This window comes from Candoia aspera, chromosome 4 (genome assembly GCF_035149785.1).
Source record: "Candoia aspera isolate rCanAsp1 chromosome 4, rCanAsp1.hap2, whole genome shotgun sequence".
In the NCBI taxonomy this organism is placed as follows: domain Eukaryota; kingdom Metazoa; phylum Chordata; class Lepidosauria; order Squamata; family Boidae; genus Candoia; species Candoia aspera.
Genome location: NC_086156.1, coordinates 62,054,743 through 62,071,671, shown reverse-complemented (window position 1 = coordinate 62,071,671; position 16,929 = coordinate 62,054,743). Strand labels below are relative to the sequence as shown.

General features: G+C 37.2%; 1 protein-coding gene across 4 annotated transcripts in view; it reads right to left on the bottom strand.

Annotated features, from left to right (window-relative positions):
• The window catches only part of TEX10 (testis expressed 10), a 47,922-nt gene extending 30,993 nt beyond the window's left edge, over positions 1 to 16,929 (bottom strand). For 3 of the 4 annotated variants that reach the window (XM_063304252.1, XM_063304254.1, XM_063304256.1), the window contains exons 1-6: positions 16,850 to 16,929; positions 15,099 to 15,287; positions 13,898 to 14,607; positions 8,548 to 8,791; positions 7,143 to 7,255; positions 1,277 to 1,515 (exon numbers count right to left, since the gene is read on the bottom strand). In XM_063304252.1, coding sequence (XP_063160322.1) covers positions 1,277 to 1,515; positions 7,143 to 7,255; positions 8,548 to 8,791; positions 13,898 to 14,607; positions 15,099 to 15,278 — 1,486 coding nt within the window. In that variant the 5' untranslated portion in view covers positions 15,279 to 15,287; positions 16,850 to 16,929. Of the gene's footprint in view, positions 1 to 1,276; positions 1,516 to 7,142; positions 7,256 to 8,547; positions 8,792 to 13,897; positions 14,608 to 15,098; positions 15,288 to 16,845 lie in introns of all 4 variants that reach the window. The other variant, XM_063304253.1, reaches the window with a different exon arrangement.

Sequence of the window (16,929 nt, the reverse complement as noted above, 5' to 3'; positions counted from 1 at the left end):
TAGAGAAAACTAAAAATCTGAAAGAAGGGATAGGAACATTAGATGGGTATAGGTTAGTATGTGGAAGACTACAGTATATTTATCAAGTTACAAAGAACAGGCCATCATCTGACTAATTTTGAGTGTTGATGCAGAGAACCTGGCTACATTGTGTTGTAGCAGGACTGGTATCTGACAGAAACAGGGTGGAGTAAGTGTCCTGTGCGCCCTCGGTATTTATGCAGTAATGGTGAGATGAGGCTAGTATGAATGCCTCTGTAGTACAGGCACTGGGGAAGCACATGCTCTGTTGTTTCTCTGTGCCCAGAGTCACAGGGCACTGTCTTTCCAGGTAAGGAATCTTCCTGTATCAGCCTTCAAAGACAGCTGAGGGGATGGCATGACACTGTGCCAGAGTAAAGGCCCTTCTGTGTTTAGCTACTTCAAGTTTTAGTTAGGTATGCCACGGGGGGGCAGAGTACCAGTTAGATACCCTGGCAATTGGGGTCCTGGCTAGATCCAATTGGTGCTCTATGTCTGCTACATGCTATTTAATAAGTGTTTTGGCCTGATCGTACCTAATACTGAGTAGAAGACCTGGAGAGAAGCCCGAAGAAGAGATTTTAGGTGCCACTGCCTGTTTCCATGCAGACTGAAAATCATCACAATTAATGGGGCAAGGCCAAGGGAAAAAAAGATAGTCTGAGCCAATAGTTGAGTATTGCCATCCGCATTCTAGCCTACACTTTCATGAAACCTGTCTCTAGTCACAGGGTGGCATTAGAGACACAATTAGGGACTTGAAGGGCTGATCTTAAAAGTTTGGCTTGTACAAGTTCTAATGGTATAAAATTGGAGAAGGGGCCTAGCTGGGCACCACAGAGAAGTTGTGTTACAAGTTTAGCTTCAAATGATTTGAGAGTTGCAGGTATGCAGTGGCCACTTCTTCCCTTAAGGTATTTAAGGATGGCAAACAAACTAGTCTGTGCATTTTCAGCAACATAGTCCCCTTGCCAACAAAATGAAGGACTCTGCCCAGGTATTTAAAAAAGGAGCCTGCTCAATCTTGTGGCCATCTATGCCCACATAGGGAATGGCTCTTGGGCCTGTTGGCAAATGCCATGATTTTCATTTTCTGATAATCTATACATAACCAAAATCATTATACCAACCTGTTTTTCTACATAGAAACTAGAATAAATCAGTAAGTTAGCAAAATGAAACTTCTGAAACATACAATACAGCACCAAATAAAGTTTGAGTGACTATAATACAACATATAGTCAGTTCATCTTACCTTTGTTTAGCTGGATTTGTAAAAGTCTCCAAGTTACTCTGAGCAATTTGTTCAGCTGCTTACTGTTTAATTTACAACCATCCTGAAGGGTTTCTATCACAAACTTTCTAATCAAGTCTAGCCAATGGGCATCCACAGGCAATGTTGAAGTACTTGCTAGCGAGACCATGATTTCACATAAAGTTAAATTCAGCAAAAGGTGGTCAATATCATTTGAAGATGTCACACAATACTTGTTGCTAAATGAAAGACACACATAACAGATGGAATTTTTAAATAGAAGTGAAACAAAGTATAAATTCTACAACTTTAAGAGAAAATATTTCATTAGACCTATAGTGAAAATGTTTTCTATGATGGAACAAGGGCATGTGACAGTGGGTTGCTCTCCTCCAAACCACTTCAGCAGAGGGCCAAACATTTTTTTATTAAATCCATGGATGAAAGAACCACTTCCCCAGTATCAATGAATGAAGAGACCTTAGAATAGAGATAGTTACAACAATAAGCAAGAAAGACCCAGTCAGGGAAAAAAAAACCTGCCTAACAATAACGAATTTCTAATCCATAAAACTATGATTTGGGAAGGAATAATACTTGAAGCAAAAAGATGCTAAGACTTTTTTCCACAGATGACAGGACGTAGTTTTAACCTTTACAACCAGCCTAGGATCCAGTTAGAGTCTATTGAATCTGAAAATGCATGCACACCTCTTTTCTAGAAATTAGGGTCCCCAGTTCAGAAACCACCCTGACTGAAGTAACAGACATTAAGAAAAGCTACTTTCCAGATAAGTATCACTTGTTGAATGCATCTCATTCTCAAACTAATATTAATATACAATTTGTAGATGAGAGATAGAAAGAAGAACCCACAAACTTTTGTCATCAGTATTCCCTAGAAACAAAGTCACAAGCCCAGAGTCTGCAAATGGTGTCAACTGGGTAGATTTAGACATTCCAGTATATTTTTCCAACAGCTGTTATAATTTACGGCTGGTGTCCATCTGCCAGAATATTCTGAGTCTAGACAGCCTAACAGTTCCCAGAACAAAATACCTAGATTTTACTGAAGTTACTTAAAACACTGATTAGCGGGTTCATCAATCCCACTTTCCATTAAGGATTATGATTGTTCAGCTCAGATTCTTAATGACTGGGGGTTAACTTATCAATACAGGTAAAAAGAAAAGGGAAAATTTGTCCCCACCAGACAGAAATGTTTTGATGAAAGGAATCCTTGGTGCTTTTTCAGGCTTCACCTGATTAATGAATGTATTTCTAATCACAATGAGGAGCTGACTGCAATCCACTTTTATATAGAAAGGGTCACAGTGTTCAACTGTATAAAAACCAAGACAGTGTGCCTCCTAGGTCATTCAGTTCAAGAGATCATAGCATTCAGCTTTACTGCAGCTGATCCCCAGAAAGCAGAAGAGGTATTTGATCTTGCAAGTTTAACTAATTACTGTAGAACAATTTAGAAAATTAATTTTCATCTCTTAAAAGACTATGATTGTTCTTTTGGGTATAGTACCATGAAGTAAGAGGTGTATGAGTTTTCCTTCTAACCTCCATATGCTGCAATCAATGCTTTTTTTCAATATATACATTATATAGTGAAATTAGTACTCTAGCTTGCACAAGCAACAGTATCATTTTGTTGAAAAGGAATAATATAAGCTGTCATTACTTAATCAGGTTTTCATAGCATACAAGGATATTTTCATTTGACTGATCTGTAAAAATAAGTGAAGACTGCAAAGATTGTTCAGGTTAGATACATATTCACAACTAGTAATATTCACCCTCACTTACATCTTACCCCTACTTTTGGTATTTAGATACAGACCTCGCAAATAATTCCTAGGCAAAAAGGTCACATGTCCAGAACAATAAACCTCTCTACAAAATTTAGAAGATTATGAGAAAGAGCTATGTCCTAGATTCATGGCCACTCATTACCAGCAGTGCCTTTAGAATGCAGAGATCTCTGGAAGGACAATAATAGTCACTGTAATTAATGGTACTGGGTCCTTTCTCATTGAATGGAATCTATGTTGGCTATTCATCCCAGATAATTACATTTCATGTCCTTGAATTGAGGCATTTCCAAAGAAGCTCCTTTGTTAATGTCTGGTGGGTAATGCTGAAATTGAGACAGAGGTCCACGTATCATTCAAATGTCTAAGATCACAAAGGGGTGGGGGGGCGGTAATTGTAACCGTAGCAATCAATTTTCTATGCCAAGAGGGTTTGCAGTTTATTTTGTGCCCCCAGGACTGGACATGCCCTACATCTTACTGAGCAAAGTAAGAGCTTCAAAACCTCTTGACCAGACATTTGGAAACATCCAGTATTTGTGATGGGGGTCAAGACTCCACTGCAAATAAAAGTTACCAGAATACTGAAAAAAGTTATTTGAAGGATTTTTACCTTGAAAACTTTTCTTTAGGTCAACAGTCACACATGCAATAGCAGATAACAACAATAATATTGCTTTCATTTGCTCTTCCACTTATTTTAATTCAAATGCTCACTATTGCCCTGCAATTCACCTGGATTTCTGAGAAGTGCTGGGTACAACTTTCCCTTTTTTACTGATCCCATTCCTTTTGAACAAACTGTATCCCTTGCTATATTCCAGTTATGGGAGTTATTTCACCAGGTCTCTTTGTCCCTGGGGAATTCCATTCTGAGTCTATGATTTTATTGAAAATCTGTAGAAAAGAAAATGTGATCAAAGAATTCAGCTGCTAGAGAATCAAGTCAGCAGTCCATTGAAGCCTGCACAGCAGTGAGGCTGACACCCAGTATTTTCCAGAAATTTTACCTCTATGGAAAATTTGCTTTTTGGAATAGTCCGAATGAATCTGAAGGAAATCATGAATACTCCTCTTCCAACCTAATTCTCTCTCCTCTTTTTCAGACAAGGGGGAAAAATAACCCCCTGAATCCTCAGCTGAGGAGAAGGGATACAGTATAATGCCCTGATTTATATAACCTTGGAAGGAAGTCTGGGGATGTCTGGTCCTTTCCCTAAGCAGATGAGTTCAGGGAAAGATAAGAACCTTAAGAAAGCAGTACCTTTCAGGCAGCTGATCTAGCAGGTGTACCCATTAGACTTGACCACTAGATGCAACTGCAAATGCTAGTTTGAAGGAAGTTCTTAACTTTTTTGGTGTCCAAGGTGGCAGCAATTCAGGGGAAGTGCCAGTGCCAGTGCCATGCCTTGGTGGAAGAATTACCCTGGCTGAAAGAATCAGGACAAGAAGCTCTGCCAGCATTAATTCATATTAAGTATTTGGGAAGATTCAAGAAAAGCTTAATCAGTAAAGAATGCAGGAAGAACCAGCTGCACATTGTGGCCAGGCACCTTTCTTTACAATGCATAGATTCCTTAATTACCTGCAGAAAAACTCATTCACAGGATCAGTAAGTGTGTCATGGTGGCTCTTTTGCCATAAATAAAGCAGTAATCTCCTAAGGGGAGAGGGATATCCTCCACCATGTGTTATGTCCTCCCAACCTACCAACAATCTGAAGACTGATGCAATCTACTAGATCTCACAGGAATCAGAGAGTCCTCCCAGTGGATCCACAGGCCATACAGGGTTGCTTTTTGTTGTTCTGAACATCAGAAGTGGAAAAATAAATAAAGAATCCTACAGCACGGCATGCAATAAAGCACTGCAATTTAGAATTGGGCCTGATTAGTACTGGGGAGATGGATTTAAAGTTTGGCCCTGCCTGCAAACTCCATGTTAGCTGCCTTCCTCCACTATATGAAAAAGAGGTTTCTAATGTTTTTAGGCTGATGACACATTCAGGTATTTGCTACCATAAAATTGTTTCTATCATGGGTGTGGCAAACTGAAAAGGCTCAGTGAACTCAAATATAAGACAGAGCTAGAATCATAGCCTTCAGAATACTAAGCTGTTGTTTGAACATACAATTTCATGCTGGTACTGAAATAAATTTCATAGAAGGGCAAACTGTTGAAGCTAAGTGACACTTCCTCAATTCATAAAAATGTAGAAAGAAAATTGAGCCCCCTAAAATAAATCCAATCTTTTCTGCTCCAACAGAGAGACTATAATCAAGAGACAAACTGGTTGAACTAAAATATAAGTAACTTCCTTTTTTAATTACATTTTTATCCCATCTATCTATCTATCTATCTATCTATCTATCTATCTATCGAGAAAATACTCCTGCTTATTTCCCCCACAACAACCCTGTGAGATGGGTTGGGCTGAGAGAGAGTAACTGGCCCAAAATCACTCAGCCAGCTTTCATGCCTAAAGGAGGCCTAGAACTGAGTCTCCTGGTTTCTAGTCCAGCACCTTAACCACTAAAATAGCTCTTGTGATCTCCCATCTGGACCACTTCAATGCGCTCCACATGGGGCAGCCCTTGAAAAGCATTCAGAAGCTTCAATTGGAGCAGAATGCAGCAGCACGGGTAGTAAATGGCACCAGTTATTCAGCGCATATAACCCCTCTACTCCATGAGCTGCATTGGTTGCCAGCGTGCTCCTGGATGCAGTTCAAGGTGCCGTTTTTCACCTGTAAAGTCCTTTGTGCTCAGGACCAAGTTACTTGAGGGACCTCTCTCCCCAGTTGTTTCTACCCGTCTGATCCAGTCAGGCAGGATGGGCATGCTTCAGATCCCATCAGCTAAGAAATGCCAGTTGGCAGGGCCTAGAAGATGTGTCTTCTCAACTATAGTACCCGCTTATGGAACATTCTCCCTCCAGAGATCAGGATGGCCTCAACCCTGCTGGCTTTTCTTAAGTCTTAAAGACCTGGCTCTGTGCCCAGGCCTGGGGCCCCAAGTGTGTTCAGGGACTTGTTTTGTGGTCAATTTAGTCATTATGACGGGTAATTTTTTCTTGGCTATGTATTTTAATTTTTGTATTATTTTAATTTTTATATTTTTAAATTTTGTTTGCTGCCTAAAGTCACTTGGTGAGACAGGCAACATACAGGTGTGGTGTAATGTAATGTAATGTAATGTAATGTAATGTAATGTAATGTAATGTAATGTAATGTAATGTAATGTAATGTAATGTAATGTAATGTAATAGCAAGTTTATTTATTTGTGCTCAACTATTTTCCTAATTTAGGATCACTTTAAACTTTGTCAGCCTCATACTCTTAAGCCCAGAAGATCTGTTTTTCACTTCTCTTTTTCACTTCCCAAATTCCCACTATTTCTAGTCTACCATACCCTAACTCCTGTTCCACCATCATCTTCCCTCACTACATTGGGTCATCCAAGCTTCTCTCAGGTCAAGCTCTATCTACCCTTGAACAGTACATTACAAATCCCAAGATATTCTTCATACTAAGCAGTAACTGTTAGATACTTCCTTTTTTCTCAGTTATCTGGAAAAGCTTCAAGGAGCTAACCTTCAGTTTTCCATAATTTTTTCCTACTAAGAAAGTAATCTGCATTTTGGCACAACATCAGTTCTTCTCTCCAGAGGACCTCCCATGCATTTTCATGTAGAGATAGGAATATACAGTACCACTTTGCACACACAAAGTAAAAAGGAGCAACTTGGTAAGATGTATTGACTGGGACTGTACTTATAGACAAGGGACATACATTATTCTCCATAACTTCTATATTTATTCTGTGCATATCCAGAACGTATTTCTTACTATGAGAACAAGTGATAGAGATGAGACAAGTAGGAGCTGGATAATGCAAAGAGCGACTTTCTCTGCAGTCAAGTATTAAATTACCTCCACAGCCATTCCCACCCTCATGTGTTAAACACAGGCCCCTATGATTATGGACTCGTAGAACCTACAAACTATCTCACTCTCCTTGCTATGCAACAGTCTCATTCATACCTTTTCAAAGGATCTTTCTTTCTCTGTTTGATTGTTTCTTGGAAAGAGTAAGGAAAATAACACATAAAATGGTGCTTGAAATCAATCAGGTAATTTGCTCGAAGCCATGTTTCCTGTTGAAAAAATACTACACATCAAGGGATAAATAAACTATGGTAATCATTCCATCTAAACAGTCCCAGCTAATAGCTTTATGATAAGCAGAACATTTTCATACACTACTCCAACAAGTTAAAAATTTCCTTGCTAGGTATAGCATGAATGATATAAATGTTCACTATTTTAATCAATTGAAGAAAATGACATTTTTAGTTCTGCCAAACATTGTAAGGTATGGAAGAAAGACTTTACAAAAAATTTCCTTGCCATTTATAGTAAGATACAAATACATTTTTCTCTCTCACAAATAGTGTGCTTTGACCAAAGTGAGGCCACAGAAAGCCACAGTGAAATACAGTCTAAAGTCTCTTGTTTGCTCCTGAGATTCAGAATGTTAGGCAAAAGATGCTGCTTACCTGGAAGTAATAACCTCTTTCTGAGGTGGAACTTTCTTCGAAGGATTAGGAATACTTGGATCTGGGGCTTGTGTGTGGATCTGGGGACTGTGGCTTTGAAACCTTGTTTCTAAATAGGCAACATGAATGTAACCCAGCTGTTGCTCTCCTAGCACAAGATCCCCTGGACTTTGAATTCTGAAGTGTTCCTGGAATATCTCTGACTATGGTGCCTGTTTAGTTTGACTGCCCCTAGCTTGTTTTCTGACCACACCTGTAATTCTGCTTTGCACTGCTTTCACAACCATGCAATAAGACATTTATAACTCTTAAGTTATAGTACTTATAGTTCTAAGTAATTATTTTTTTCTTAGTTTCAGCCCACAAATTTTCAGTTCAAACCCAAAATCCAAACCTGCTCCCCATACAAAATCAGCACACCCCCTTAGCTAGTTCAACATCAAATTTTCAGGCAAGCTAAGTAACTGTTACAAGAAAAAGCTGCTTCAGTTATAAATTCAATTTGTTCAAAAAATAATACCTGTATTTTGCTAAAGTCCTCAGACTAAGACATCATTTTTAATTTTTGTTAAAATTGTTCTCTATGAGTACAAGACAAACAGTTTAAGGAACTTGAGCAATATTTGTAACTCAAATATTTAAAAGTAATATTATGTTACAACTCATTTAGTATATGTAGCTTTTTCTACTAGAAAATTTTAGTTTTCATTTAATATTTAAAAAGGAGGTACCTTTCTCTTAAATTCATTACACTCTGACTACTTGAATTTCCCTTGCTCCCTAAACAGAGAAATTCTAAGGGCCTATTAACAGCATATTTTTTCATCTTACTCAGATAACAAACAATGCACTTCCAACGTTCATACTGCTTCATAAATTTAGCTTCTTACCATTTCATGTGGATCTTTGTTTTGTTTTGCAAGCTTCCACAATAAATGAATGATACCAAGTACTTGCTTCATAATTTGCTGAGATCCAGGTTCCAGAATATTTCCAAGAACTGGAGTTGCAAGTTGTGTGGGAGAGGCTTCAACCCAACAATCAAGCAGTAATGGTACTATTACTTGAATGAAACCTTTTAAATTGTCCAAGGATGCCAGACCTTTTTCATCCTTGCCTGTCATGCTTAAAGACCTAAAAAAACAAAGAGTTTAGTTTTTCTTTTCTTTTTTTTCCAAGTTGATTACTCAGAACCAAATGTTATCAAATGCATTTAAGGGTACACTCCTAAGCATACTGACCAGAACAGGACTTACATATGCATATAAGATGCATCAGCACGCTAAGTATCTCTGAACAAGAGTTAGTAAATAGGCTAATTTAAAATATTGTTTCTGAAGTAAAATATGTAGTATTAGTTAATATAGCTTCAGATTCCCCAAGCAACATAACATAAAATTAAACATGACATATCTCTCTACATTGGAGCATTCTTACTATTTATGTGCACTTGTTTATATAGTAGATTCAGAATAAGAAATTTGGGAACTTTTTCAGTCAGTACTTTGTAACATCTTCTTTGGCAGAAATAACAATGTCCAACATTTCCAGTATACAGATAGTCTTTCTATTCTTACTTTGGAAATATTTTCCCATTCTTTGGGAATATTTTTCCCATTCTTTCTTGCAAAAAACTTTTGCAAGGAAGAGTGGGAAAGCTTAGAAATGTTTCATATGCTTTAGATCTCTCCACAGATTTTTAACAATACCCAAGTCTGGGAGCTCTGAAAGGTCATTCAAAACCTTTCTTTCTTTTGTGTAATAATTCAAGATCAATTTGGAAGTATGTTTCATACTGCTGTCCTGCTGAAATATCCAACCACTTTTAGCTTCAATTTCTTCATTGACTGTGGAACATTAGCTTCTAGGATATGGTGATATTTGGTTGAATCCATTCTTTTTTCCACTCATGCAGTATCTCCTGTGCCACAGACTCCATACACCCCAAAGCATAACAAAGTCATCCCATACTTATCTATTGGACAAGTGTTTTTTTCCTTCAAGAACAGAACAGAACAGCCTTTATTGCGGTCACTGACTAGTACAGCACACAGTTTTACAACTATAATGATCAATTCCAAATAAAATTACAAAAAATGTTTCTATCAGATAAGAATAAATAAAATACAAAGTGTGTGCAAACAGTGAGATGATAAGAAGAAACAGGACAGGTTCAAATATTTCACCTTTTCCCCCCAAATATAACTTATGTGGTTGTGACCAAATGGTTCAATTTTTGATTCATCCAAAGCATTCTGTTCCAAAATGTTTCAGACTTATTAAGGTTCTGTTCTGCATACTTTAGATAACGACTTTTCTGATGAGGTCGGAGAATAGGTTTCCTTCTGACAACTCTCCCATGCAGATTATTGTTATACTGTCAGCTAAGCATTTTAGTTCTGTTTTGCAGATTTAACAATCTAGCAAAACAGCAATGTTTTTTTCTTGGTCTTCATACTAATAGTCCACAATCAGTAGGATACAATATAAATACAGTGCAGTTCCAGTCCCCTTTCAGAAGTGCCTCCTCCCTCCAGAAGCTGTATGATTCAACCAATAACAGAGCTTGAAATTGGAATTGGTTTCAATTACATTGTCTAGATTAGGCGTGTCCAACCCGCGGCCCGCAGGCTGCATGAATTACCATGCATGCTGGTAACGCAGCTCCAAAAACCCATAAACTTTTAACATTATTTTGAGATTTTTTTCATGTCTCGTTCGCAGACTGCGTAGGTAGAAACGGAACGCTGCATAGGGGAGGGGGCAGTGCGGTGCTAACGCCACCGCCGCCTGCTACACACATCAGCTTGTGGCGTTATATAGTATATAATGTTTCAACCTACCTACACGTGTTCTGTGACGACAGGCGTTCATTGTTATTATTAAGTAGACATTTAAGTTTTCTTATTTGATTATTAAACTTTGCTTTATTTGCCTACCTAACAATTTACGATGGGCTTGTGTTCTTAAAAAATATATTTATTCCTAAATAAATTTATTCCAGCATGGCTTCAACACTGTTTCAACAGAAAACAACCCAAAAAAGAAACGAAAAAAAGAAAAATCGCAGATGAAGGAAGAGTATTCAACGAAAAATGGACAAATGAGTACTTCTTTGTCAAGACAAATACTAAGGCAGTATGCTTAATTTGTAGGGAAAATGTGTCAGTTTTCAAAGACTACAATTTGAAAAGGCATTATACGAAAAAGCATGCTGCCAAATTCGAAGCGTATCAAGGAATTTGTTGTAAAGACAAATTAGCGGAACTGAAAAAAATCTGTTGTCTCAACAATTTTTTTTAAAAGTCACAAAAGGACTTTTGTGACTTTTATAAAAGACTATTATAAAAGCTAGTTATTTGGTAGCAAATCTGACTGCAAAAAAATCAAAACCATTTACCGATGGTGAGTTTATTAAGCAATGTATGGAAAGCATGGCTGATATAATTTGTCCTGATAAAAAAAGCAATATTTCTAAAATCAGTTTGTCTCACCAGACTATAGTCAGGCGAATTGAAGAAACAGGGAAATCTATCAAAAGAGGTTTGAAGAGTAAAGCTGCTAATTTCAAATGTTATGCTTTGGCGATGGATGAAAGTACTGATGCTACAGATACGGCTCAACTTGCCATTTTTATTAGAGGTATTGATAACGAATATAATGTCACTGAAGAAATGGCTTCTTTGGTGCCATTAAAAGACACAACTAAATCTCTTGATTTGTACGAAGCAGTAAAAATGACATTAAAGCAATTTATGTTAACCACTGTCAACATATCTGGTATATCTACTGATGGCGCCCCGCCAATGGTTGGTAAAAGCGAGGGACTTACAAAATTGATAGAAGACAATGCAAGTGCCACCAGCAACTCACTTTTGATGAAGTATCACTGCATTCTACATCAAGAAAATTTGTGCGCAAAAGCTTTAAAAATGGATGTCAAGCAAATTGTCACCAAAGCAGTGAATTTTGTAAGGGCCAAGAGACTGAATCATCGCCAATTCCAGGAGTTCCTTAATTGATTATGGGGACATCGTTTACTTTTCTGAAGTACGGTGGCTAAGTCGGGGTAAAATGCTGAAAAGATTTTATGATTTGCGAAATGAAACCAAGTCATTTATGGAATCAAAAAGAAAATTTGTGCCAGAACTTGAAGATGAAAAGCGGCTCAGAGATTTAGCATTTTTGGTGGATTTGACTGCTCATTTAAATGAGTTAAACATGCGCCTTCAAGGTGAAAACCAACTTATCACTGCAATGTTTTAAACCATAACTGCGTTTGAAATGAAACTTAAAGTATGGCAAGCTCAAGTTATGGAAAATAATTTTATACATTTTAATAAGTTGGCTAAACACAGTCCTGTGAACAGCGAGAAATATGTAGCCTTGCTTTTCTGTTTGATACAGGAAATTGAGAACAGGTTTCAAGATTTATGGAAAAATCATCAATATTTTGGTATATTTTCGACTCCATTTTCAGTCAACAAAACTACACTACCTCTGAATTTTCAAATGGAATGCATAGAGTTGCAATCAGACATTCAACTCAAAGAAAAATTTGATCATGTCTCTCTACTGGACTTTAAGACCTATCTTAGCAGAGAAAAATACCCCTCACTTCACAATCACGCCTTATTCATGACATCGCTTTTTGGCAGCACGTACATTTGTGAGCAACTATTTTCAAGGATGAAGCACATGAAGAATAAAATTAGAATTAAAATTTCTGATGAGCACCTTGAGAACTCACTGAGAATTGCAACCACTTACATCGAACCAAACATTGATGCATTAGTTTCACAAAAACTAGTAATATCCCACTAGTTTTACAGTATGTTGCCCTCTTTTTTAAAACTTTATAATAAAAAATATAAAAAATAAACCAAGTTTTATTTTTATTTATTACTTATATACATTAACTGTATTATATATTGTATGTGTGGCCCAAGACAATTCCTCTTCACTCAGTGCGGCCCAGGGAAGCCCAAAGGTTGGGCACCCATGGGCTAGACCATATGAGAGCAGGAGAGAGCCCTGTTCTTATTCATTTCATCATATTTTCAGCTGGAAAGATTTAGTTTAATAGATGGCTGAAAACAGCAGTTTGAGGAGTGCTTTGAAGGGAGAAATAGAAAAGACTTAGATTATTTGCAACAGGACCTTAGTTTGAGATGCATCTGAAGACTGAGCATGCTGAGATCTAGGAAGTGGACTGAGATCTACGAAGTAGAGGCATGTAATAGTGAAAACCAGAAAGCAAAAGAGAGGCAAGACTTTCTAAATAGGAATGGTCAGCTGCTGAGTTGAGATACAGGAATAATTGCACCCTGAGACAACAAGAGCTGGAAAGTGATTCTACAAGCTACACAGTGCCATAAATTCTTGGCAACAGAGATTGCTATATTAAGAGACAAATGAAAATTAACACAAAATCCTGGTATTGTAGTTAGAGGAGTCCCACAAGTCTTCCTAAGCACAACCTGAATAAAATGGGATCATCCTTGTGGACAGGAAATAGAAGCCAATTATCAACCAGCATAATTTCAATCTAGACATAGACCAGTGAAGAGAGAAAATAAATCAAGCTGTAGTCACCAAAACGTAAAAAGCCCTTCTAGGAAACAATGCCTTTGAGAATACTCCATTTACTCACCAGGACAGTTTATGCAGTGCACTTTCTCCTTCCTTAACTAAGTCGAATTCATAGACTAATTATGAAGGTCAGATAATAGACTAATTTTATGTGAATGTGCTAAGAAAGGATTTCAGAACTTTTAGGCAAGACTAGAATAATATAAGCGAATATTTTCATTTGTGTTTTACAAGCATGCCTTATTTATGTTTCTTTCTTAACTTCCAACAAATATTAGATATAGGATTCTTTCACCAAAATTTCAAATCCTCCTGTCTTATTTTCCATGGTCCCAACTGGATCTACTGACAGAGTAGAACTTCATAAGGTATTTTAGAAAGTAGTAGAGGATATTAAAGGAAACTGTTACAAAAAATGTTTGCCTCTTTGTCCTAGGGTTAGAGGAAAAATAAATACATTCTCATCTTCCACAAAAACAAACTCCCACTGAAATGTTATAATTAAATTTTCAGCAAAGAACACATAATTAAATTTAAAAAGGAATATAATAAATTACAGCAAACAGCCTCATTAAATTGTTTCGTAAACAATTACTACTACTAAGGGTGGCATTTTTGAAATTAGTTCCAAGCATACAAATTCCTTACCTCAGTGTGAATGATGAATTAATTCTGGGATATAAGTCACCATTTTCATACAACTGGATGTGCTGCTGGCCATTGGCATGTTCCTGCCAATTAACACATAAGGACTTCTGTATTCGTACGCTATAAGTTCGCTCTTGCTGCCCCCCACTGTCAGTTTCTAATACACTAGAACCTTCTACCAAGATCTGGAGGAATTTTTGGAGTCTAACCAGAACATTCAGCCTCCACTGTTGAGACGTTACTCTGCGATTAGGATTAACAGAAAGCATCCAACTTATTTTATCTCTGCTTTTCAACTGTGTTGATAGTTGCTGATGAGAAATAAGCTCTACAAAGTTATTCAGTAATACACTACTTCGATCCCTCAGGAGAGTAGGGTATTCCTTCAACAGGATATCCAATACCTTCAAAGAATCTTCCTGAATTTCTTCACTGATGTGAGTCATGGCACTAGAAAGATGGGCACTCATTAAAGGAAAGAATGGAGAGATATGCTCAGCTCGTATTTTTGGAGCCAGGAACTGAAGAAGGCAGACTGCTGCTGTTCGCACACTAGAGTCCTTGTCCGTAAACACAGCTGCTAACTCACTCAGTATATTTGAAAGGTGAGCATCAATTATGAATGGATACTGAGACAGCAGATCTTTGAGTCCAAAAAGTGCACTTTGTTTAACTCCTGCACTATAGTGATTCATCTGGGAAAGCAGATCCTAAAATAGAACATAGAACATCTGTTAATACTATTTGCATTATAAAATGTTTTAGATATCTGTATAACATTACTTACATACTTTAAAAATGTTTTCCTGTCCAACTACTTCTTATTAGCAATTTTTTTATAAAAATGGTGGTGAAATAATTGACTGAAAATCTAACATAAGGAGCATGAGATGCAGGATACAACTGACACAAAGCAGAGGAAGCTACAACTTCTAACAGAAAATAAACTATGATGGTTAAAAATTAAACCTGAGTCATTCTAACTATAGCATCATTGTTCAACTAAATTAAAATGAAAAGGATAGGGAGTACTTGTTAAATTATATAGAGATCTAGACTATATATGGAAAAATGCCTTTTCACATGTCTGGTAATATGCCGTAGTTTTACAAAAGTTAATTTTCTGTTAAAATTGGTCTGATATTAACAGATTCCAACTACAACATTAAGTCCCAGTACTCAAGCTGTTGTTTGTCTTTACCTTTATATTAAGCTTTCTGTTATTTGTTGGGAGTATACCATCCTGTCTCAGCTGCTCAGGAAGATGTATAGTCTTAGTTCTGAAATTTGTGTCAGTTGCATTTTCTAGTCGAGGCTTCTTTTTCCCAACCTTTAACTTCAGTTTATGAAAATCTTCTTGATGTTTTCTCTTCTTTGTCATTTTGAAATTCTGCAGAAAAAATGAACATTCTTAAAGAAAAAAAATTACATGCAATTGCACTGAAAAAGTAAAATATTCATTGAGATATTACATTTAAAACTGAATGGCTAACTCTCTGTTCCTTCAAACTGAAGACACAAGTTTTATTATCTCTTACCCACTCCCCAACATAAACTACCTGAGTATCTACAAACAAGGTTACCTTCTTACCTTCTTGTAAGAAAAACTAAGAATTAAGATTCATTGCATTTGGCTGTGGTACTATAGGCACTAGAAGGAAAAATACACGTATTGAGAAGTAGGTTTTATTTAAACCCAATTTTCAACACACACACACACACACACACACATGATGTTAAAGCACAGGACAATTAAAAAACAAATTTACAATAAATAGAAACAATGAAACATAACTAATTCAGTGAAGGCCTCTAAAAATACAATACTTAAAATCATAAAAAATATAAAATCCAAGATACACAACAAGGTATATAAAGCACAGAGGTACTAATTTTGTTTGTTTATTAAATAAATTTATATGGCTGCCCAACTCACACACAGTACAAAATTAAAATCCACAGTATAAAAAAATGATGCCTGGATGAACAGCTATTTTATAAACTGGCACTAAAAGATGGTTGAAAGAACTGTGACATATTGAAAACAGATATATGCAATGTCAACGTTAATTTACAGATATAACAGAACTAAACAGAAGAAGCTTTAAGTCCAACTTATTTTCTTGGTAATATTCTCCTATTCAAAGCTAGAATCAGTCCATAACTGAAGAAAAACTAACAATGCTACATCTAGTATTCATCCTTCCATAATACCATCTTTGATCAATGTCATGGCTAAAATCGACCTGTTCAAGATATATACTGCTGAGGATGTTTCAAAAGCATATCTGCTGGAAATCAGTAAACATGTTAAAAGTGAAGACTACTAAAATGGTATTCTAGCTTCTAGCATTTTCTTCATGAGGAGAAAATTATTACCTAATTCATTCTCAATTTTAAAAAATTGAGTCCAAGGACCACTCCACCCTAATCAACAGGAATACACCAAATCAGCATAAAACTTAAACCTGATCGAAAATCTAAATCTAAAAGCAGGTACAGAAATTCCCCGCATCGCATGATCTAGACGGCTGGATATTATTCTGAAAGGGCCGAACGGCCCTGGCCTGCCGCCGAAAAGACACTGAAAGCCCGGTGTTTAGCAAGGACCTGCCCCGAAAACCACGTACGGGACCCACAGATTTATTCTTTTGCATTGCTACGACCGCTCTCTTTCAGAACAATCTCCTTTCTCGGGAAAGGAAAGCTCCAAAACCATCGAAGCCCCACTCGGCGGCAGGCGATAAAACAGCAAACGGGGCAGGGGGGAGAGGAAGAGCCTCGACAGGATCTCAGGGCAGAAAAACCAACGGGGAAAAACCCTTCAGCCCCCAAGCACGGAAAGAGCCAGACATTAGCAGACGCCGATTAAACGCTCTTCTCTGCCAAGGAAGGTTTGCTCCTCATCTACTTTTCCTCCCTTCCGAACCTCACGCGAAGTTACTCACCCACCCTGTTCCAACGAATGAAACAACCCACGCGGCAACGCTAGCTGGCTTCGAGGATTCCTTCCGGGTCGAAGTCCCTCATCC